General features: G+C 39.1%; 4 protein-coding genes across 10 annotated transcripts in view; 1 reads left to right on the forward strand and 3 right to left on the reverse strand.

The window, feature by feature from the left end:
- ttll6 (tubulin tyrosine ligase-like family, member 6) overlaps positions 1 to 2,163 on the reverse strand; it is a 21,846-nt gene extending 19,683 nt beyond the window's left edge. For all 3 annotated transcript variants that reach the window (XM_086304337.1, XM_086304336.1, XM_086304335.1), the window contains exon 1: positions 1,989 to 2,163. The gene's annotated coding sequence lies outside the window, so the exon portion shown is untranslated. The remainder of the gene's footprint in view (positions 1 to 1,988) is intronic.
- Positions 503 to 15,197, forward strand: calcoco2 (calcium binding and coiled-coil domain 2). 5 transcript variants are annotated; one of them, XM_086304341.1, is made up of 15 exons: positions 503 to 580; positions 4,840 to 5,023; positions 5,113 to 5,215; positions 5,865 to 6,025; positions 9,753 to 9,878; positions 9,989 to 10,114; positions 10,190 to 10,282; positions 11,099 to 11,196; positions 11,272 to 11,341; positions 11,638 to 11,802; positions 11,892 to 12,080; positions 12,618 to 12,755; positions 12,851 to 12,980; positions 13,351 to 13,367; positions 13,667 to 15,197. In XM_086304341.1, exons 2-15 carry the CDS (start codon positions 4,853 to 4,855, stop codon positions 13,820 to 13,822), a joined length of 1,743 nt encoding a protein of 580 aa, XP_086160467.1. In that variant the 5' UTR covers positions 503 to 580; positions 4,840 to 4,852; the 3' UTR covers positions 13,823 to 15,197. The 5 variants fall into 5 exon arrangements, with proteins under 5 accessions (XP_086160467.1, XP_086160464.1, XP_086160465.1 ...); XM_086304338.1 differs by lacking the exon at positions 503 to 580 and adding an exon at positions 1,998 to 2,016; XM_086304339.1 differs by lacking the exon at positions 503 to 580 and adding an exon at positions 4,213 to 4,348.
- On the reverse strand, positions 15,136 to 19,055 carry snf8 (SNF8 subunit of ESCRT-II). Its single transcript, XM_086304347.1, has 9 exons — positions 18,935 to 19,055; positions 18,694 to 18,765; positions 18,242 to 18,292; positions 17,599 to 17,737; positions 17,139 to 17,243; positions 16,601 to 16,673; positions 16,315 to 16,456; positions 15,833 to 15,907; positions 15,136 to 15,631 (listed from the first exon to the last, which is right to left on the reverse strand). Exons 2-9 carry the CDS (start codon positions 18,742 to 18,744, stop codon positions 15,494 to 15,496), a joined length of 774 nt encoding a protein of 257 aa, XP_086160473.1. The 5' UTR covers positions 18,745 to 18,765; positions 18,935 to 19,055; the 3' UTR covers positions 15,136 to 15,493.
- Positions 19,056 to 19,573: 518 nt separating this feature from the next.
- Positions 19,574 to 22,564, reverse strand: part of gip (gastric inhibitory polypeptide) — a 3,096-nt gene continuing 105 nt past the window's right edge. Inside the window, exons 2-4 of the mRNA XM_086304829.1 lie at positions 20,470 to 20,601; positions 20,295 to 20,385; positions 19,574 to 20,004 (exon numbers count right to left, since the gene is read on the reverse strand). Of these exons, the coding sequence (XP_086160955.1) occupies positions 20,295 to 20,385; positions 20,470 to 20,601 (223 nt within the window). The 3' untranslated portion in view covers positions 19,574 to 20,004. The remainder of the gene's footprint in view (positions 20,005 to 20,294; positions 20,386 to 20,469; positions 20,602 to 22,564) is intronic.

Genomic DNA, 22,564 nt, shown 5'->3' on the forward strand with positions numbered 1-22,564 from the left:
AAACAGTGGGGACAAAAAATAAAAAACCCAATCCCTCCTGAAAAGATTGAGAGATCTTAGTGGGGAGCAAGTGGAGAGGTATAATCCCTGACATTTGTTCGGTGAAATAGGAGAAGTGCTTTTCAACGCCTCGACTTGTTAAATTTAAATCTGTGCTGAAAAGAGCTGCAGCAGTGTGTGGTGTAAGTGAACAGGCTGGACATCGATCTTCCTGGCCAAGCTGAAACGAAGCACCTTCAGCCGGAGCATGAAGACAGAAGAGAAGATGTAGGCCAAACATTTGGCAAAGAAGAATAAAAAGTAGAAACGCGACACTGTACCTTGCTACTGAACATGTCTTAATTAGACATAACGGGCCTGGACAATAATGATGAGGTGACAGAGTAGCACAAAATCTGGTGAGGCTACAAGCTGGCACTGATCAGACGCCTTGATTAATCAGTCAATCAACATTAATTAATAATCAGCTGACATCTTACTCCCTTCCACACTCACTTATCTTTGTTATGATGCTTTAAAGATCTACTGCTAAGCTTCAAGCGACTGAACTGACGAGTCGTGACTGCACATGCTGTTCAAGGTATTTAACTGATATGTGTGTGTGTGTGAGCCTCATGGGAAATTATAGTTTAATGCAGGGGTGACGAGCTGCTTGTTTGTTTGTTTGCCACATGGAACCAATTTTAGTGGATCAATAAAACCAAAGAAATACATATACATAAATTATGGCCCATACATTTACAATACAAAAAGGATAGAGTTTTTCCATATTCAGTCAGCCTGCTGTTATCACAATGAAAAGCTTTAGGGCGATTCCTTATCAGAAACATATTACTTCAGTTTGTCAGTAAAAGGGCCTGCAAAACTAGCAATAACCCACACAATGTTCAGTAAAAACCAATGTCCATCCACTGGGCTGGATTTGACGTATGTATTAAATGAGAGTAAGAGTCTCTGGAACAATCTGAAAATCAAATCAAAAAAGCCAGTCACTTCTTTCTAAGTTCCATCTTTTATTCCCTAAACAATTTCTGTACATTTTTCATACAGCTGATTAGTCCTCAAACTGTTTCCCCACAATGCTTGCTGTAGTATGCTGCTCCTGTAAAGCACTTTTGTAATGTGGCTTTGATAAGGACTATATATATTTTGACCAAGTACACGCCAAACTCTTTATTGTAACTTTTAGTCAGTTCCTGTTCTCTTTGAAGCTATTTATGTTTATTTTGCACTTCCTTTTAGGCTGTCTAATCTTGTTGTGGTTTCTTTTTTAGTTATAATTTAATTTTAGTCGTTTGTGTTAATTTTGCATCTTCTTTAGCTTCTTTTTGCAGATACAGATATTTTTGTTTTGCTTCATTACATCAAATGTAACTATTTTGATTCCTTCAATTACCATTTAAATGCTGCACTGCCACTGGCAAATGTCACCTAGATTATACTTGTAGCAAAGAAGCGTGGATCGGGCACAGTAACGTTTAGAAAGTATTTTTTGAAGGTTAGTATGAAACAAAGGGCGCAAATTATTATTATTATTATTTTTTCAAAAGTAAAAAGTATTCAAAAGAAAATGCATTGGTGGACATTTTCTTTAAGGTACAGTATTGTATGTTATCAAGTTTATTCTCTAATTTAAGCTACCCACGGTGTTGAGGTGCTAACTTGAAATGTGAAGATAAGCTCACGCAGAAAGGAGGCACAGACTTACAGAGCTTCTCTTTTCGGAGCCATCCTCAAGCCATTTTTAAGCAAAAACGTCTCTAAATTTAAATTTCAGTGATAGGTTGCGAGTGTTTCTCCCAGTGCAGTAAAAAACAAAAACAAAAGAAGTTTATCTGTGCTTTTAAAATCAAGCAAACGTCTAGCAAAGAAAACTGACCGCACAGCTTGACGCTAGACGTGTTGTTTCTATGGCAACAGAACGCCGACTTCTCCCCAGCTCGGTCAGCTTTAAAAAGCTTTAAAAAGGAAACAAAATGTGAATTTACCGATGGATGTGGTATCCTCTTGTTATCGGTGAGTAACACTAAACGAGCAGCCTTCCGTATTGTTAATGTTGCTGGCGTGTCGTGCTCTTGGTCTTGGCTGGGAGGACCGAGGAGCCCTATAACCTACAAATGTAAACATGAATGAAGTCGAGAAGAAGACGAAAACCCTGTTAAGACTTTTAGCCAATCACAAGTCGGGGTGTGAGAGTTCTCGTTTCTGATTGGTTGTTTGTTTCACCGATGAGGAAAACTGCATCAACAGGTGCACCACGTATCCCATGCGTGAAATACTGGGAATCTTTGTTTTGCTTTCTTTTGTTGTTGTTTTTATTGCAGAACTCAGAGAAAAGTTTTCAGTCACAATACATAATAGAAGATTTTCGGTATATTCCTAATCGTTTTAGGTATTCAAAGCGAATAAATTGTTTTTTAAAAAGAGATGTGCAAAAAAGGATTTTGAAGGAGATGTTATTTTGTAAAAGACAGACATTTCAGTGTGGCAAAGGCTAAAAAGAAAACCCACTGAATTCTTAAAAAAAAGTATGACAAGAGCTAGTAAAAAATGTTGGGAGTCTTGCAGGTTTTAAAGTCATAACTACAGAAAAAGAGCCTGGCTCCCTCTTGTGTTTCCATCTCTAGTTGTAAGCAAAGTGTTAAAATTGGACTACATTTCCCAAGATGCAGCCATCATTAGAATGCCTTCACAGATAATCTGAAACAAGAGGTCCAAGCCTTTGTGCATACTGACTATAAGTTATATGTCTTACTGTTTCGGTAGTTTTGTATTTTGAATTTTATTGCATTCTGCCCGTAGTTTTTATTCATCTTAACTTGCAACCTTATAAAAGAATAACTTATTTATATTTATACATACATACATACACACAGTTTGACACACTTATGCAGCTTTCTTGTAATTTCTTTAAGGAGTCTTCAGGAATATTTTTCGAGATGTCTTGAAGGACATTCAACGCTCTTCTTTGGATGTTGGCTGCCTTTAGCTCTGTTCTCTGTTGGAATGATCACACACTGCTTCAATAATGCTGAGGTCCGGGCACCATGAATCATGGAGGCCAGTCCATGAGTGATGGTGTTCCACTCTGTGATTTTTTTCATTCCTTGTATGGTCTTACTGCATTGGCTGTGTGTTTGGGACCATTGACATGCTGAAAAATAAAACTATTGCCAATCAGACACTTTCCAGATGGTATTGTATGGTGAGTCAAAATCTGACCTTGTTTCTTTGCATTCATAATTCCAACAATGATGACAAAATCCCAACACCACCGCCAAACCATGACAGAGCATCCACTGTGTATTACAAATGGTTGTGTCCATTAATTTCAAGTTCAGATTCATCAGACCTGTCAACACTGAATTTCAGTCCAGCTCTGGTGTAATTTGGCATGCCTCTGCCCTTCCTCCCACTTTCCCTTTATTAAGCACGACTTCTTGACAGCCATCCTTACACTGAGACCATTTCTGATGAGGATTCGGTAAATAGTAGATGAATCAACTGAAAGGTCAGAAAGATCTTTTTTTGTGTAGACCTGCTATGTCTCCTTTACCCTCCACTTTTCCACGTTCCTCAAATTAAGGGACATAGAGAAAACTACAATAAGATATGCATCTTGTCGATGCACAAGTACTATTTTACACCTGTTAAACTGTGTTATCTTTGGTATTTTTCATAGCTCACACTAAAGAAATATCAAGAAATTATGTGTTTCTGCGATGGTAACAAAGTGCCTAAAGATACAGTTTAAAATTGGTTCTTTGCTCAGTTTTCTGTTATGTGTAGACAACATGGTTTCATCACTTCAGCTACATGCTTCTTTCAAGCTTGAATGAGTTATAGATCAGTGTTAAGTGGGTTAATAAACAAAACATTCCTCTAAATGAGGAATGATCAAGTACGAGGACTGGACTAAAATCGGGGCAAAAGCATCCAATTTGAACGACCTTCAGAAAGCCTGGAGGAGGTACAAATTACAAAATATGAAAAACTGAAGGGAAGGGTTAAAACAATGTTTAAAATGTATTGTTTAAATAAATGTTGTTGTTTTTTTTTTAAAGCACTATTCAGGTTCTCAGGACTACACAAATATAACATAATCATTCATATCTGACATCTGCAAAGAGCTTTAAAAGTTTTTCTGAGTTTCCCCCCCAGGCATGAGGTTTTAAAAGATTGTTTTCAGCTCTTACGTGACATGCCCGAAAAAAGTCCCTTCTGCGTCACTGAGGTTTGTAACGTTTACGTGCATGCAAAACAAATATCCGACGAGCATGTGAAGGCAGCACTCAGCTGGTAGTTCCCTGAGCAGCAGACGTCGGAGCGAGGTACTGACAGAAAATATGTGAGTTTCATGTGTTTAGCCGAACATCTGACTGCGATTTTAGGATTATTAGAAGAGTTTCTGTTGTAGTTTTTATCTTGTATGCGTGGAAGACGTCGGTTAAGTCCAGGGTGCGGTCTTTTAGGCTGTTTTGCTTTCGATTTCTTCTTCTTTCTTTCTTTTTTTTTTTTTAATGATCTATCGTGAGTTTACGGCCTTCAAAAGTTTATAAAACACATTTGAGGTCATCGGCTGACAAGGGGGATGTCTTAAAAATAGCATTTAAGTCATTTTAGTTGTAGGAAAGTTGATTTTCAGATCGTTTTTGGAGCGTAAGCAGTCAAAGAATAGAACAATGGTAAGTGCGCAAAAGCAAATAAGCAACAACATCAGGAGGAGGCCTGTAACACCGCTGCTGCTTTCTGTCCTGACACCGAGAGCTTGCTGTACCTGTTCTCATCTGTCAGCGTCCTGAAATGTTTCATCATCGACCTTTATATGTTTTCTGGCAGAGTGCATCTCAGCATGGAGAGCAACACTGCTACAGAGGTAGCAGACCACTTGGCGCGCACCTTCTCCCAGGTGGTGTTCATCGACATCCCTCAGTCATACCCACCGTCCACCCACGTCACCTGCAGCTACACCCTCACTGCGGCCTTCCAGCCCAACCCTAGGGACTGGGTGGGCATCTTTAAGGTGGGTTGGATCAATTAAATCCTCAACTTTTTTTTTTATAAATGTTAAATCAAAGAATGTCCTTCTTAAGCTTTTCTACCCTTTTCCAGGTGGGGTGGACCACAACAAAGGATTATCATACCTTTGTGTGGGTGGAACCATGTATAGATGTAGTTGGGGAACAGACAGTGACAAGGCAAGCTTTCTTTAAGGGTAAGAAATGCTTTCACTTCTGTTTCCAGGTGAATGTGTTTGGCTGTGTTTGTAGTGTACACCCTAGTTGTGTCTTAAATGCAAACAGTTTAGGATTAAATCTGTTTTTCCTGAGCTGCTGTGTCAATGATCTGCACAGACATATGATTATATCCAGGTTTCACCCACAGAATCCTATTTTTCTTTTTGTTTTTTGTCCAGTTAAAATGGCAGAAGCTCAAACAATCCATCACTGGTTTTTCAGATTTACAATAAAGTATCCACATATTTTATGACTCATAGAGGTGAAAGTACCCCATGTTTTGCACACAAGAAAGTCAATATGTTATATAACCAAAATCTAAGCTTTTAGAGAGCCTTATTTTCATAATAATGAAACTTTTCTTGATATTAGATTTTTTTTTTTAACTTGTCAATCAGAAACCATTTTTAGCCAATTTTACAAGAACATGTAAAAACAAATCTATCATTCTGGCATCTTCAGGGTTTTTGTGTGTTCAGTTTATTGGGGGAGTTTAAAATGTAATATGGATCTGTTTACATTTTTTAGCATTTTATTGATTGAGAAACAAAATAATAAACGTTTCAAAGAGCAGTGAGAGTTTTTGAGTCATCATGACATCAAGATCTCGTTATCCGTTTCCTTCAGATTACTACCTGCCCAAAGATGAGATCGAGTTCTACCAGTTCTGCTACGTCGACCGCACCGGTCAGGTACGAGGAGCCAGCACTCCTTTCTGTTTCAGAAGCCCTGCGGAGCAAAGCCTGGAGATCAGCCCAGACGACGACCTGCTGGTTATCACAACACAGGTAAGTGATTTAAACCTGACATAAAGGAAGCGGCAGGGTAGCCAGGATAATGTAGTGAGGAGTGATGTGGTGTTGAACAAGCTGGAGATAGGTTTCGAGACTCTGATTAGAGGGTATTACAGCAGATGACGACAAGGAAAAAGATGCATAAATTGTGCAATATTTTTCACTTGGTGAAAGCATGGCAACGTCACCTTGTTGATATGTATGTCAAAGCAAAGCTCGGAGTTACAGATCACACCCAGATGGTGGGCGGAGCTTGATGTTGAAGGGCCTGTTTTAATTTCCTAGCTGCAGGTCAGGTATGTAAGGCCAAATAAAAGAGGTTTACAGCCTCAGAGGTTCACAAGTGCTATTCCAAATCTTTGTGAATCCATCTGCTGTGGGAAATAACAAAGCTAAAAGTACCTATATTTGGAGTAACTAAGCTGTAGGAAGTTTTCTGACATCCAGAAATGAAGCTGCAAGACAAAAAAACAGGACCACCTTAAAACCATCTTAAAATATGGAGCTCAGTTTTGTGACTGTACAGCAAATAAAGACGCCTCATATGCCACGTTAATGAATCAAAAATTTAAAACGGCATGAAAAAAAGAAAGCCTTTTGCCCACATACACTCGCCACCTTTCAAATTACTTCTTCAAGCTTCAAAGCGCCTTCATAGCCTCACAAATGTAAAAGACTCATCTGGAACGCCGTCACACTGACAAAATCCAGCCACAGACGCCCAACGTGCAGTATGAACGCGTCAGAAGTATTTAAACCAGTTCTGTGGCATTTTCTGCTGCAGTAGGTGCTTTGTTATGATGATGCATACACAGACTCAAAGTGAAAGCATTACAAGCTTTGCTGTCTAAGCTGGTAAAAACAAGTTATACATTCTAATAACAAAGCCTTTAAAAAGACTTACGGCCCTAGCAGGGTCTCTTCCTGACATTGTCCTGGAGTGGGTGTGGTCTCTCGCCCCCCTGCCTAGGTGCCGTCCGTTTGGTACAGCTGACTCCCATCAGCAGTTAGAGGTACTTAAGGCCAGGGATAGGTGAGCTCTAGGCCAGAACCAAGCCAGGTAACTATAGACCGATAGCTTTACCATCACATATATGTAAAGTTATAGAGAGAATGATAAATGTAAGATTAATATATTATGTAGAAAGTAGAGGATTTATCTAACTATCAAAGTGGATTTAGAAGAGGGAGAAGTACTATGGATCCAGTATTGTGTTTGGAGCATGAAATTAGGAGGGCTCAGATAAATAAAGTGTGTGCGGTGGCAGTGTTTTTCAATATGGAGAAAGCTAATGATATGATGTGGAGAGAAGGTTTGTTAATTAAAATCCATAAATTGGGTGTTAGGGGGTGGATGTATAGGTGGATTTTGGATTTTTTTAAAGGGTACGCAAATACAAGTGAGAATTGGAAAGTGTTAGGGTTCCTGGGTCTTTGACCCAGTGGTTTCTGTTTTGTACCCTTTATTTGTGTTCTCTTCTTAGTTTATTTTTGTGAAGGATTTGGTTTCTGTTTTACATTTCTATTTTTTCCCCCAGTTCTTCTTGGTGTGTGATTTTGTAGTTCTTAAGTTTGGTTCCATACTCCATCTGTTCTGTGTCCAGTCAGTGTCTGTGCCTGCCCCACGTCTCTGTTACAGTGCCTGCTTGTGAGTCTGTGTCTATAAGTTCAGTCTGTTTCCTGTTTTACTTTGAAAGTCCGTATCTCATGTTAATGCGTCTAGTTTTGCTTCCTTTGTCTCGTCAGCCCTGTTTTGTCCCAGCTGTGTTTCCCTCCTGTCTCTCATCTTTTGATTGCCTCCTCTGTGTATTTAAGCCCTGTGTTTCTGTGTCAGTGTCGCAATCTACCATCATATTGTACTGTATGGTCTGTTTCCCAGGCTGCCGCATTAGTTTATTTTGTATTCTAGTTCAGCCAGTTTTTTGTTTTGCCGTCCAGCATTAAATCTGTATTTAAGTTCACCTTTTGTTTCCGTGAGTCTGGATTTTGGGTCTTTTTCCTGCCTGCACACAGCCTTCACATGACAGTTATTCAGGAGAGGTTTTCTGTAGAGAATGGGACTCCTCAGGGAGCATAGTGAGTCCCTTGTTATTTTCTCTAATGATTCATGATGTGTTTAATGATATAGAGCGTGGGGTGGGATGTTCACTTTTTGATGGAGCCTTATGGAGGAGAGAGAGGAATGTAGAATTTATTGTAAAGAAGCTGCAGGAAGCAGTTGGTAAAGTTGAAGAGTGGTCGTATAAGTGGGGCTTCAAAGGGGTTAGTGAGGAAGTTGGGTGAAGCTATATGGCGTGGAATTAGAAAGAGTGAGGAAGTTTAAGTTTCTGGGTTTGTGGTTGGCTGGGAGGGTAACTTGGGGTGCACACATTCAGGAATTGGTGGGTAAGTGTAAAAGTTTTAAATATTTTGAGGTGTTTAGTTTGGAGGGATTGGGAAGCGAATAGCGAATCCTTGGGGGCCATATACACTGGGTTGGTGAGGTCAATGTTAGATTGTGGTTGTGTGGCATGTAATTCGGTAGTAGACACTACTCTTGGGAAATCAGATGTTATTTGGTATCAGGTGTTAAGACTTTGTACAGGGGCATTTAAAACAACGCCTACTGTAGCCTTGCAGATGGAGATGAGGGAGATGCCACTAGGATTGAGGAGAGAACATCTTAGATTGAATTATTGGGCAAATTTACAGGGGCAGGATCACCCTACACTAGAAGTATTTAAACCTTGCTGGGAGAAAGGAGGGAATTAAAGAGCTTTGGATGGGTGGGGGGGGGGAAGAGAGCTAGAGAATTTAATTTGGATCAGTTAGTCATGTCAACGAGTGCCGTGGCCTGCAATCCCTCCATGGATACTTCCTGAAGCAGTAGTAGATTTTGTATTATTGGACAAGAAGAGTAAGGATAGGCAGGTGGTCTGTACTCCCATTCAGTTCAGGGTTACATTGAACAGTATTATGGGTATGTGCAAGTATATACAGATGCGAATCCAGCTAGTCAAGTGGGGGTAGAAGTGGTGATTCTGGATTTTATGGTAGAAATTGGGAAGAGAATAAATGATGGCTTGTCTGTGTTTACAGGAGAAATGATAGCAATTCTATTAGCGGTTCAGTGGGCGGAAGAGATGAGGCCACTGAAAGCAATTATTTGTTCAGATTCAAGAGCATCCTTGGTCAGTCCATAGAGCGGTCATTCAGAAGGTCGATCAGATATTTTAATAGAGATTCGGCAAAGTCTTTTCAGAATACATATGATGGGTCTGTTAGTAGTGTTTGTATGGGTCCCGGCTCACTATGGGGCGAGGGGGAATGAAGAAGCAGATAGGTTGGCAAAGGAAGCCACTTATCATAGGATAGATCATCTGGCGGTGAGTTTTGTTCAAGCGGATTAAGAGTATTTTAAAGTTAGAAATGAGGGCTAGATGGCAAAAACAAAGAAGAAAAGAGGGGAAGGTGGTTCTATAAAATTCCAAGGGGGGTAGGAGAAAGGAGAGCCACAGGACGGAGTAGGTGAGAGGAGGAGGAGGAGGAGGAGGAGGAGGAGGAGGTGGTGTCAAGAATGAGATTTGGACATACAGGCCATTATACTTCTAATACTTCAGAGGGGTTAAATGCAGTGCTTGCTTCTGACTTTTGTCTCTTCAATAACACATGAGAGCAGGTCGCAGTGTCTGAAAAGTAAACAGAGCTTTTTATTGACATATTTGGTTTTTCCTTTTTCCAGGACCAAGTTGAGCAGAGCTTACGTGAAAAAGCTGAAATGCAAAAAGGGCTGGATCAGATAAGAGCTGAAAATGAAACCTTGAAGAGTGCTCTGCTGAGGGAGCAGCAGCAAGCTGCCGGCTTAAAGGTCCACTTATCTTATTTTCCACTCCGCCATTTGTCTTGTGCAACAGAGAAAATAGTAAAGTGTAAGCTGAACTTTGGTAAGCTGACTCAGTGTTATTGATTCTCTCACAGGGGCAGAATGAGCAAAAAGAGAAAGAAAACGCCGAACTGGCCACTGAACTGGATCAAACCAAGCAACAGATTAAAAACCTGAGAAGCTCTTTGCAGCAGCAGCTGAAAGAAAATGACAGCTTGAAGGTTTGCCCTCGCTTGACATTTTACATCTAAATTCAGCACTTTGACATCTGTGTAAAAACTTATGTTTGACGTTAGGAGGAGATGGTGATCCAGATGACGAAGCAGATGGAGATACAGCAGGACAGCGTCACTGAGAGGAGGGAGCGGAGTTCATCGAGAACGAGCGAGGTAAAATGGATTCTGTCTCACTGTTAGACGGTCTAAAGTAAGTGAGCTTTGTTAAGTGGGAGCTTTGAACACCACTGATGTTTGGTTCTGGGCTGTATGTGGACTAATCCACTGTCCAGCTCCCAAAGTGCTGAAAGGAAAATCGCGTTATGCTGGATTTGAAGTGATAAGCTGTAATATTTGATGTTTATGTTGCATTTTTAATATGCTTTGAGTTGTAAAGGTCTCAGTGTGATTTCCCGGTTAAATTTAAAGTAAATAAAGAAGTCTGTAGAGCCAGTTTGCTCAATGCAAGCCGTGTTTGTGCAAATTATGTGTGCAAACAAACTTTTTTTTTTTTTTTTTTTTTAAACTGCCACACTTCACTCTAATGGCAGATATAAAAAATCTTGATACCACAGTCATAGTTTTGTAAAATTGTTGTTTTTCTTTCCTTTTTTCCCATTTTCATCATTTTCAATCTCAGTTTCACATGTCAAGTGAACCCTTCTCCTATGACTGCTGATCTGAATCTTACAGTAACCTTGTAACGTTGGATCCAAGAAACATAAGCTGGAGCGAATATGATGACAGCAGAACTTTTATTTAATACTGTGGTTTTTACTGGGACATACACTCCCGCTCTCTCTCTGCTGTCACGTCCGCTTCCCTCCTCCGACTGTCATTGCCAACATATAAAGAGACACAATAACTGTCAGATCCCAGCACACCTGTTCACCCCGCCCCTGCGCCGCCCCGGGAGCTCACTGCGTCACCCCTCCTCTGCAGCTGGCCAGAGACCACACCCACACCACAAACCTCTTCCTTGTTTTACAGGAGAAATACGATCGAGCTGTGCAGAAGATCAACCAGCTGAAAGACGAGCGTGAGAAGCTGAAGGAGGCGATTGAGGCCCAGAGTGAGGAGATCTCCAAGTGAGTCATTTTCTACTTCAAACCAAAACTTTTAGAACGCATCTGCTTACTGATGCTCAAATCTGTGCGTTTTAGGCTGAATACAAAGGTCAGAGAAGGTGAACGGGAGCTGTTTAAAGCAAAGGACGGCATCCAGCTCATCGAGGTAAATCTTTACCTCTGTCAGTGCGCCCCAGGGTGGCTGTGGCTACAATGTAGCTTGCTATCACCAGTGTGTGAATGTGTGTATGAATGGGTGGATGACTGGATATGTAAAGCGCTTTGGGGTCCTTAGGGACTAGTAAAGCGCTATGTAAATACAGGCCATTTACCATTTTACCATTTAGTTAACTTTATGTACTGCTGTGATCATTTTAAATGGGCTGGCCTGAGAGTTCATTCATTCAGTTGTCATTTATTTGGAACCAGAAAAATACAAAAATATATATTGCATGCTGGCAGGTGGACCTTCAGAGCAGCAGGAAAGAGAAAGAGAGGCTCGCTGCAGAGCTGCAAAGACTGCAGAGCCTCACCTACAACGTGGACAAAATGCAGAGAGAGAACCAGGACTTACAGAGGAGGCTTTCAGTGCAGGAGACTCAGCAGAGCCCTTCGGATGACCTAAAGGTGCGAACAGGTTTAAAAAAAAAAAAGGGGGATCGTAACCTCCTAAAAAGTACCTAATTTCATGTCTTAAAGATGCGTCTCCTTCTTAGTTTCAGTGTCAGACTCTTACCAGACAGCTACAGGAGACTCAGGCCAAGCTGGCAGCTGAAAAGGAGGAGACCAGAAATGCCAAGAGACGTAATGAGTATTTGGAGGCGGAGATGCAACAAATCCGGGATCAGCTGGAGAGCGTGTGCAAAGCATTGGATGGCGAAAAACGGAAGAGCAGCAAATTTGAGGTGAATCGATGTGAAATTTTAAGATTTAATTCTTATCTGTTTTGGGTTTTCTTTTTTCCTGCTCAAGCTCCACCTAAATCAGAACAAGCAAGAAAAATCAGCTGATAATCATTAAAATAAATATAACTAAATAAAAACAGAAGAAAAGCTGAGAAAATTAAATGATGCTATATTTATCATGTGCATATTGAACTCTGAGCTACTGTCCAGAGTGCATGAAATTAAGTGCCTAAACTCATGATATAATATAAAGGTACAGACTAAAAATTCAGCTTATTATTTTTTTAATATTTAGCTGATCTGATACTTTGTGAGAAATGTGCAAATATCAAACCCCAAGAGCCCCTGAACTTGACTCTATATGACACCTTTGGATTGGACCTCATTAAAGTTCTCAGCGGGTTCGACACAGGCTGGAAATTCTTTAGACTTAAGGTGTTTTAATTCTGTGGTTTATTATCATTTTGGAATTTTTGACCTGCAGTTTGTCTGTTGGACGTTTCTGAAAATTGAACTTGGTTTTCTTTGATTTTTCAGCTGCAAATCCTTGAAGTTAATGAAGTGTTGGCAGATAAGAACATCGCCATAGATGAAAGGGAGTCGACCATAAATCGGAAAGACAATCAGCTCACACTCCTGACACAAGAGAAGGAGGAGCTTGCTCGAGAAAACCAGGTACACACAATAACGCTGGCTCTACTCGGTAGATGTTCAGACTCAGAATCACTTTAAAAAAAATGTTGACACCTCAACTGTGTTTATTTTGCCAGACTCTCAAAGAAACTATTCAGGACCTGCGCAGACTTTACACAGAACCCCCTACGACTCCTGCAGAACCTTTGTACTTGCAGCCAGATGACGACGCACCACCTGCTTCAACCCACGTTTATGAAACCATAGGTGGGAAACTGTCTCACACATGTACTGTCTAAAACCTACCAAATCTGAAGAAAATACTAAATTTAGTATATTTAGCTATTTACACAAACTTTTACCTTGATGTTACAGCCCCTCTAAGTACTGAGGGGCGACTTGGAGTGTGGTTCTTCCCGTTAATTGTCGAGCATTTCCAAGCACTCAAAATTTCATGTGTACAGGACATGTGTGCATGAAATCATGAAACTCTGTTTTGGTTGCAGTTCTTAACAATCTTGCAAAACTGCACTTATTTCATGCCTGTAACGTGCTTTCATTTAAAGATTCGTATCACTGTGTAGGTGAAAAATTCCCCTTATATGGCGCTCACTGCTTTTCTTCTGTCTCATTGCAGGACCAGAGGACGAGGAGGTGAGTCAAATACTTTCCTTTTTATTTAAGTTTTTATATTTAATTCAGTCCAGCTTCACACCTACAGTGGTTTTGGTTTAGGATTTATTTTTTCCCTGATAGCCTTGGTGCAGATATCTTGACTAAAGCTGCCACAGAGTGACTCCCGTGGCATCTCTCCCCTCCAAAACACATTAATGAGAAAAGCGCCCCTCCCTCGAGTGACTCGGCTGTTTAGGGTTTATTTTTGAAGCGGATTTAAAACTTAATCCGCTCGCTATTCCATTACGACCCCTGATGTGCTGCCGTCTCCATTTCAGTCGCTGGTGTGTCGTCACTGCCGCGAGAGCTTCCCCGGCATCACCCAGGACGAACTGGATCAGCACGAGCAGTGTCACCGCGTCTGCCCCTTCTGCACGATGATCTGTGACGACATGGACCAGGCCACGTTTGAAGATCACGTCTACAGCCATTAGGAGAGAGAGCGGCAGCAGCGTGGTTTGAATAAGTCTTAAGAGATGGGTGGTTATACATTTAAAAGTAACTTCTTGGCTTCAACATGTTGGCCTGCAGACACTGGAAACCTGCCTGTGTTACATAATCCTTCGCGGCCTATGTTATTGCATTTAAATATAAAAACGTAAAAGTAGACGGCACAACTTCTCTGCTTACATTTTGGCACATGCGCACACACACAGATATTTGGCTCTGCTGCTGGTATTAACACACGAAGTGTCAAACAAGTCAGTTAAACTAGACTACAGTCAAACGCCTCATTAAAACCTACTTAGGACATGCAAACTTCTGAATGCACGCTGAAAAATTCACACACACACACACACACACACGCGTTATAAAGACACACCCGTGGTGGTTTCACATGAATTTAAAGGCTGGTTAGTGAATAAATCCTAAACATTATGAATATGGGAGATATTTAGGGACACAAACACTGATGTTGAACCCCTGCCACATGCAAAACATGTAATGTTTCGCACCACAAATTTGAGTCTACTTCTCCCCCCACTTAAGTTTTTCCACAGGCACTGGTTTGGTGAAGAAATTGGAAAGTTGTGTGGAAATTCAAGTTTCTTAATATTATAGGCTTTAACTGTATTGTAACGGTCCTCTAATCAGTAATCATAATGTGATGCTTCACTGCTGCAGAAGCCTCGAGGCAGATAGTGGTCTCATTGGTGGTCACCCTAACATTGTGCTATCAGAGTATGTCGTTTTTGTTCTCCTAAGTTTCTGAAATCAGGAAAGATTATCAGTCATGTATAACGGAAGAAGTATAGTTAAGATAAAGACTCCACTCTGTCATATTTGCTGAAGAGATGATAAAACCTTAGTTTACCTGACCTGAACATCATCGGGGAGGATTTAAAAAAACAAAAAAAAAAAAACAAAAGCTGTTTTTCTTTCCAGCACAAGCAGGATGTGATATAATCTTAAAAAAAATGACCCCACTAGCAGTTTAAGATCCCATCTTTGTCTCAATCTTAGTAGTCTTTAGTTTCTCACATTGAAAGTCAGTTTTAAAGTTTTTACTTTTGAATATAGCCATCAGAAAAATGTGTGATTTTATTAAATGATCCTTGAAGTTGATGAATATAGCATTTTAGATTAATATCGAAACTTGATGAAATATTAAATATATTATCCGGAGTTATTCATTTGTCTTTGCACTTATCTGTAAGAGGAAATTATGATCAGTTATAACAAAGTCATTTATTTAACCAGGTTTCTGATGATTTGAACATGTAACAAGTTTGAGTCAAAAGTCATATCAAGTAATAAATGTAAGTGCATTTTATTGCAGAATAATAAAAAATGTGCAACAAAACAGAATTATCTCGTTTATACATTTGGAAGAACTTTCTTCTAATCACCCAAAAACCTTGATAGTATAAGCCGAATTCTTCTGCCGTGGGCTGGAGCTCCCTTTCACTGACTCTGCGGTAATATTAGTGCACTCTTTGGAAAGTTTCCCCTCCACATGTCCAAAATCTGATCTCAGAGGGAGTCCATGCTGCACGCCAGCTCCAGAGCCTCAGCCAACTCCGTCACATGAGCCACCTTCCTCCCACAGGGCACATTTTGTTTACCAACAAGCCTCAAGCTGCAGGTCCGGGGCCTCCCACAGCTTAAGGTGTCATCTGATTGGCCTCCTCCGGTGTGACGTCACGGGAAGTCAGCTCAGAGAAGAGCGCTGGCAGCCAGTACTGTGCCTCTCCAGCTGCCTGAGAGTCCAGCCAAGCCAGGCCTTCCTTCAGCAGGTGATCCTGGGAAAAGGACAAAGGAGAGTGAAACAGTTATTTTAGAACCCAAATAAAAGAAAACAGCGGATCGGTTTGAAGTAGCGCAGGATTAAAGGATGATTAAGAAACAGCCAATGGCCAGGCTGTACCCTGCTCCTCACAGACCTTGATATATAATCTCCATCCTGGCTGCTTTCACACAGTTAAAGTGACCTGTGTACTCACCAGCACGTGACACGCTCGCTCCTTCTCCCATTTTAGACTGTCCTTGATCTCACTCACTGTGACGTATCCCTTTTTCTGCAAACAAAAAGAAGACTGACATTAGAGCACCAGAAACAGCTGGGATCTCACCTTTCAGAATAAAAGCCCTTATCTCAGACACAAAATCCTCAACATTGTCCTTTTACCTCTCCCTACTGTGATCCTTCAATACATGGTGGCAATAAAATAAAGGCTCGAAGTTTATTTTACTGCATCACATTCGCGGACTGCCTTCATGGAAATAAAAAAATGGGACTATGCAACAAAGTAGAGTTTGTCCAAAAGAATTATGTAATGGCATGAAAGTTACACAACCAAAATGTAATAAAGGCCTCAGGATGGAGGATAAAGTACAAGAAGTCCTTAGGATGGTGTAAAAACAAGCACTTGATTATTTTTCAAGGCTGCTGATTGCTTTATGCTGAACTCTGGCTTCGTCTTACCTCGGCCAGCTGAAGAACCACAGTGTGGTCCATGTTGAGCTCAGCCGGGACTGACTGAACCAAGTAAGAACCACCAACGGGAATCATCCCAAACCCATTCCCCATCACCTTCAGTTTCTTTATGGCTCTGACCAAGTCATCCCTGGGAAGCACATATTCAGCCACGTGATTTAAAGTTGATGTCCAGGCATTAAATAATCCAAAAATAAACATCTTTAAGGCATTTTATGTCGATCAGTAGCACATGTTTCTATACTATACAACACGTTCGGTTGGTTATACTTACTGGCTAACCTCCTGAGCGTATTTACCGCGTCCTTTCAGTACTCTCTGATGGAGCTCATCCAGAGTAATCAGCCCTGAAAGAAAACACACACATTGGGACTTTATTTAGTGATTTCAGAGCTGGGTTATAATTACCGGATTCAGTTCATGATTTGATTTTCTGCAATTCACTGTTACCTCTGATGTCTAAGATATTAATGCCAGCAGACTGCTGCAGGTAAATAAAGATGCAGGTTACTGTTGAATAGGAAGGGTCCTAACTGAGTGACCCAGGAGTATCTGCAGCTGTAATAAGAATCCTCTAAATACTAGGAAAAGGTGCTTCTGTGTTTCTTATTTACCGCATTTAGCAGAGGATACACTGAACTAGCCTTTATGAAAGCAGGCCCAACATAATTAAGGAGTCTTGTGTAAGTGCAGTCTGATTCTCTCAGTCCTTAAAAGTTCTCTTTCAGATATTTCCTTGACCTTATGTTTTCTACTGAGGCTGAGAAAAACGTTTTTTGGGGGGACTATTCACAGCTACTCTGCATACAAACCTCCGTTTCTATGTTTCAGGGCAAGGCACACTTCAATGATCTGTACACCGAGTTCATAGTAGAAGTCACCAACTCCGAGCATCTCAGACCAAAACCCTTTACCAGCTGTGGAAAACAAAAAATAAAAACAGCACAGAAAAGGTTACGTCACTTGGATAAGCAGAAGAAAACAGACCTGAAACAGCCTGAAAATTTTGCTCTCATACAGCATGATTTTTTTTCCAAATTTAACTTGTAAAGTGAATTAATTTGGGTCTATGTAGAAAAAGAACACAATTTTCCAAGTTTTGTATCGTGAACTTCACTTTTTTTTCATTCAGATTTACAACTTTGATCTCTAAAGTTCTGACCATATTCTCTGAATGGATCCCCATCCAGTCCCTTTATTTATTTATTTATTTATTTCTAATGCCACTAATATGCCAAAACATATGCTGATTATATCCCAAATCATTCTCACATGCAAGCGGGTCAACACCGATGGTGGCACACATTTCCTGAAACTGGACCCTGAACTGTGGGTTCTTGCGGATCTCTTGTTTATGTTTGCTGGCAAATTCTTCCAGGTGGGTCTTGAAGGTTTCTAGCTGCTTGGACATCTAGCAAAAAAGGGAAAAAATGTTCAGTTGTAAAACTGGGGCTTCAATTGGGACTTATTTTCATAATTTATTGGTACTGATAGCAAATTTCCTATTCAAAATATTTTATTTTTGAAACATTAAAAAATAGCTCACCACAAGGTCACAGAATCTGAACCAATTACAATACCATCTGATTTTAATGAAACAAAAACTCCAAAACAAAAATATTAAATTAAAAAAGACAAAGCAAAACTTTTCAATGGAAAGAATAGAAACTATTTAGTATTATTATTATATATGTTTTGATTAATCAGTAAGCAAAAGGCGACAATCTAGAATAAATTAAGTGCATTTATTGCTATTTGAGGCCACCAATTTGCATTAAAGGAGTGTGTCAGTAAGCCAGTAAGATAAATAATTATACTAAATTTAACACAAGGGTGAAAACAAATAATCACACAATTCATGGTTTAATTTACGGACAATGGTTTCACTTCGCAGACAAAACTCACAGAAACTCACCTGCACTATTTGATCCTCAGCCAGAACATTTCCTCTTTCTTTGTATTTGGCCTTAACAAACAAAAAAAGTACAAGTGAGATAAGAAAAATGTTGCTCCAGTTTCTACACTCATCATTGGCAGGCGGTTTTAATGTGTGTAAATACGGGTTAACTGCTTACCAAGTGCATTTAAATAAAGGCTGACATTATTTAGAGATATTTATGATACTTTTGCCCACATTAACCTGCATATTACAAACTAATTCCTGGTATCATCATTACTAAATGATGAAGCAGCAGTAAATGGCTTTTGCAGATGTATTCTGCTAAAATTAAACCACGGCAATAAAAAATATCTGCGGCTCACGTTGGCTTTTAAATACCTCCTGCCAGCTGGAATAAAGATAATACACATATGGCTAATGTGAGGCAATAACTCCTCTTGAATCACCGCTTTGAGTTACAGCGTTACCTCAGCCAGCTTCTTTTTGGCGATCGCCCCGGCGCCGACACCTCTCCGCATTTTGGTGATGTTTGTCCCAAACTGTAAGAGGAAGGTTAAAACTCGAAACTACGAGGTTATGGCACAAAAATGACTCCTCTGCACAATTTAAGGTAAAAATCTTAACCTAAGCTAAACGAATCCTAATTTAACGCATTGTCGCTCATAAATTCTTCCTGATTTCACCTCAAAGAACAAATTTAGCTCTTACATCACCGATCTGTAACTCCTGTCGATTTTAACGGCTGAAAAGTGAAGTTTTCTGGGTTTTTTCTGGGATGTTTCACGCTAAATGATTGCAACTGCTTCCATTTTGTTTACAAGGAAGTAAACAGCTGAACAGTGTACTGAACACTGCCCCCTGGTGTTGGGGAGGATATAGCAGCTTGTTGCCGTTAATCCGTTTAAAGTTATTATGAATATATTATCAAAATTATCCTCATCAGCAAATAATAATTGCTTTTTTGCATCATGAGATCCCTTTATATTATATGTTTGAAGAATTAACTTTATTTATTAGAAATTCTTAGAAATTAAGAATTTCTGGCTGTTACAGCAGACAAAACCTTAAAAATAGCATTAGAAAAATTAAAGAAGCAGCTATATAGACATATATCTGAACAACATAAAACACAAAATTAAAAATAAGCTTAATTAAATAACAAAATAATAATAATAAAAAAATAAGGAGCCTAAATAAGTAAAACTCTAAAAGCAATACAATATAATGATATGTAGAAAGAATACACTGTACAGATTACCAGCTTTATTTCAAGTTCACACACACATATTTATTTTTAATGATGTTTTAATGAACATAGAAAATTAAATATATGACATTTAATAAAACAGAAAAAATAAAATTTATTGAATAACGTGGGGGGAAAAAAACAATCAGCAGGTGTTAGGTGACAGGTTTTGCAGTGTAAAGAGTTACAGCGTGATATTAGTAGTGTGTTGATTGATTTAGGACTACAATTATTTTGAAACGGAGTTGAAACAGTTATAGTTGTTATATAGGTGTTATAGTTATGGTTATAGTTATAGTATCTCCAGCATTTCAGGTTCAAAGACTCTGAGAAGTACAATTCAGTGATTTTTAGATAATAATTTTATTCATTTATGTGAAGACTGCATTACACAAATAGAGCTTTTGCACGGGACAAATATTCACAGTTTTACACTAGTAGACCTACAGATTGTCCATCACAGAGTTAAAGATGAAGAAGAGTTGAGATGAGGTCTCCACAGTGCCACTGCATCCTTCTGGATCCTCACAACCTGAGAACAGTGTGACAGATTATTTATATTAAACACAGCAAAGTAAATTGATTTTGGATTTGATTTTTAATTAATTCATTGGTCTATCACAAAATAGAGAGAAAACGCTGCTTCAAATGTCCCAGAGCCCTGTGTCCTCATGAAGACACGAGGCTCTGGGACATTGAGCCTTGTTATGTTTATTATAGAATTATGCTTATTTCTAACCAGATATTCAAATTGTCTGTGCCACATCATCATTTGAAAAGAATACAGGTAGTGCCTCTGCACGTGAATAAGTTTAAGCACACCTAAATGTTTCTCCCCTGCTTCTCCTGCAGGCTGAGCTTCAGCAAGTCGTTGTACTGATGTTCCTCTAAATCCTTCCCAGCATCAGCAGACCTGAGAGAACAGAAAATACCTTTCAATCAAATAAATCTGTTCTTTTGTTCTGCTTTTAATCTGGTGCTTCATTCACTGACTCACTTGGTTTCCTTCTGCCTTTGGCTGAGCAAGAACTTGATAAAGTTTTTCTGCACCATTGAATCCATGATTTTGCTGAATTCGCTGGCGATGGTAGACTCAGCGTACCTCTTCCTCGGGTTCTGCTCGTCTTCACTGAGAGGCAACAAAGACACAAATATAAAAATCAGATTATTTCTTTGACCCTCTTATTCCCTCTCCTCACACTCAATAGTGGTCAGATCCTGTCATATCTTAAAGACTTAATAGTATCTTATTATTAGTGCTTTGTGATACTGGAAATTTTGGTATCGAACCGATAGCGAGTAAATACATAGTCAGTGTTGCTGATACCAGTAACACCTTTCAGCTTGTCATGTACTTTGAAGCTGTTTTTGTTTTTAGAGACCTGTAAATCTGCTTGTCTCTAAATCCCCTTGGGTCAACTTCTGTTGTTTAACTGTGCTGTAGGCTATAAATAAAATAGACGCGACAGTGTCGATCCTCTCGTGCTAGTATCAGTCCAATGCCAGTACTAGCACTGGTATGATCGATATTTGGATCGATCTGCCCACCTCTACTTATAATCCAAACAGAGCTCTTCCCTATATATATATATATATATATATATATATATATATATATATATATATATATATATATATACATATACATATACATACAACCATTTGTGCTTAGTAGAAACATATTTATTTTTCTAATATATCTGCAATTCACTTCCTGATCCTTCTGCTGCTCAAACAAGTGAATTTCCCCAGTTTGGGATACACATTCTTCTTCCCCGCTGTCACCAAGCTCTGCTCACAGGGGATCGCCTGCTTTTTCTCTAATATTGCAGGATCTTTGTCTCACACTATTTGGCCTCTCAAGGTGACTTTTGTTATTGTTATATTTTTTGGGTTATTTGTTCAACCTTTTGATTGCTAAAATTAAAGAAAATGATGAAAAGATTTCCAGACGTGTAATTCTATCTGACCAAGAGTCAAATCCTCACATCCAAGAAGCAGAGGATTTTCCTTTTTGTAGATTTGATTAATAAGCAGCTCAACTAATCATAAAAATTGTAGTTTTAACCAATTAGCCATTTAACTTGTCCACATCAGCCACATTATTACAGTGTACTGTATTATAGCAGCAGAATATGGACCCTGATAGCTTCCTTGTCATATGATTGTTAGGTTTTCTCCATTTTTCTTGTATTATTGTGAGGTTTTTACCTTACAATTCAAAGCACCTTGAGGAAACTGTTCGTGTGATTTCGCACTATATAAATAAATCTGAACTGATTTTAACTGAATTATCAAAGATATAATAAAATGTGGTATAAAGTACTTATTATTATGTATTTAAGGAGTCACGCTATTATAAATTGTGTTGACATACTGGGGGAAAAATAGTCAGCTAAGCACACGGAGAAAAGTTTGGAAGCCATTTAAATAATTATATTAAATTCAAGCTCATTATGCAGATAAAAGGACTTCCTGCTGCACTGAGGCAAGGTTTCCAATCTTTTGTGATTGAAGTACCCCCCACAGTAACCCATTTCTACCCCATACTGTCACGTTCAGACTGTATTCATTAAAATGTTTAACCCACAAGTCAATTAAAAGTATAAATTCCAATTTAAGATGTTTTTTTTTCAGAATATTTTCTAACATTTAAGATTTGTCTTCACAGCTGTGACCTGCCATGCACTATATTGTGATAAATAATCCCCCACTATAAGCCTTTACATTTATTTTCCTCTGCAAACACAAACATATATGAATATTTTTACAATTTTATAATCATATCTTTTTTGCTTTTATTAATCCCAACTTTTACATTTTAAGTCAAGCTAAATATGAGTTTTGCTGTATCTGAACCTCACTGTCCTATAGAACAGTGAGGTTCAAATACAGCAAAACAGTAGACTGTACACAGTCTACAGTTCACTCCAAAGTTTAATTTATAAGCATTCAATGTTATAAAATTCTCTAAAATTAAATATATAAAGTAAATGCAAGTAAAAAAGTTTTAAAATCATTGGAATTTTGAGCCACCTTGTCTTATAAATATTGCCGTTAAATCCAATTATCACTCAGTATATTCAGGGGAA

This window comes from Aulonocara sp. 'chitande type north' Nkhata Bay, linkage group LG8, assembly GCF_057382095.1.
Source record: "Aulonocara sp. 'chitande type north' Nkhata Bay isolate Kocher_YH1m ecotype deep benthic linkage group LG8, A_spYH_male_GT1.1, whole genome shotgun sequence".
Classification (NCBI taxonomy): domain Eukaryota; kingdom Metazoa; phylum Chordata; class Actinopteri; order Cichliformes; family Cichlidae; genus Aulonocara; species Aulonocara sp. 'chitande type north' Nkhata Bay.

What these genes read in the sequence shown, in the direction of transcription:
- snf8 (XM_086304347.1), bottom strand. Translation starts at nt 18,744, where the DNA reads ATGCGGAGAGGTGTCGGCGCCGGGGCGATCGCCAAAAAGAAGCTGGCT. An exon ending in CGGTGTTGACCCGCTTGCAT is followed by an intron (nt 17,244 to 17,598) that starts GTGAGAATGATT and finishes TGTTTTCCACAG; the next exon opens with CTGGTAAAGGGTTTTGGTCT. An exon ending in TGGTTCTTCAGCTGGCCGAG is followed by an intron (nt 15,908 to 16,314) that starts GTAAGACGAAGC and finishes TTTTGTTTGCAG; the next exon opens with AAAAAGGGATACGTCACAGT.
- calcoco2 (XM_086304341.1), top strand. Translation starts at nt 4,853, where the DNA reads ATGGAGAGCAACACTGCTACAGAGGTAGCAGACCACTTGGCGCGCACC. An exon ending in AAGAAAATGACAGCTTGAAG is followed by an intron (nt 10,115 to 10,189) that starts GTTTGCCCTCGC and finishes GTTTGACGTTAG; the next exon opens with GAGGAGATGGTGATCCAGAT. An exon ending in GCCCTTCGGATGACCTAAAG is followed by an intron (nt 11,803 to 11,891) that starts GTGCGAACAGGT and finishes TCTCCTTCTTAG; the next exon opens with TTTCAGTGTCAGACTCTTAC.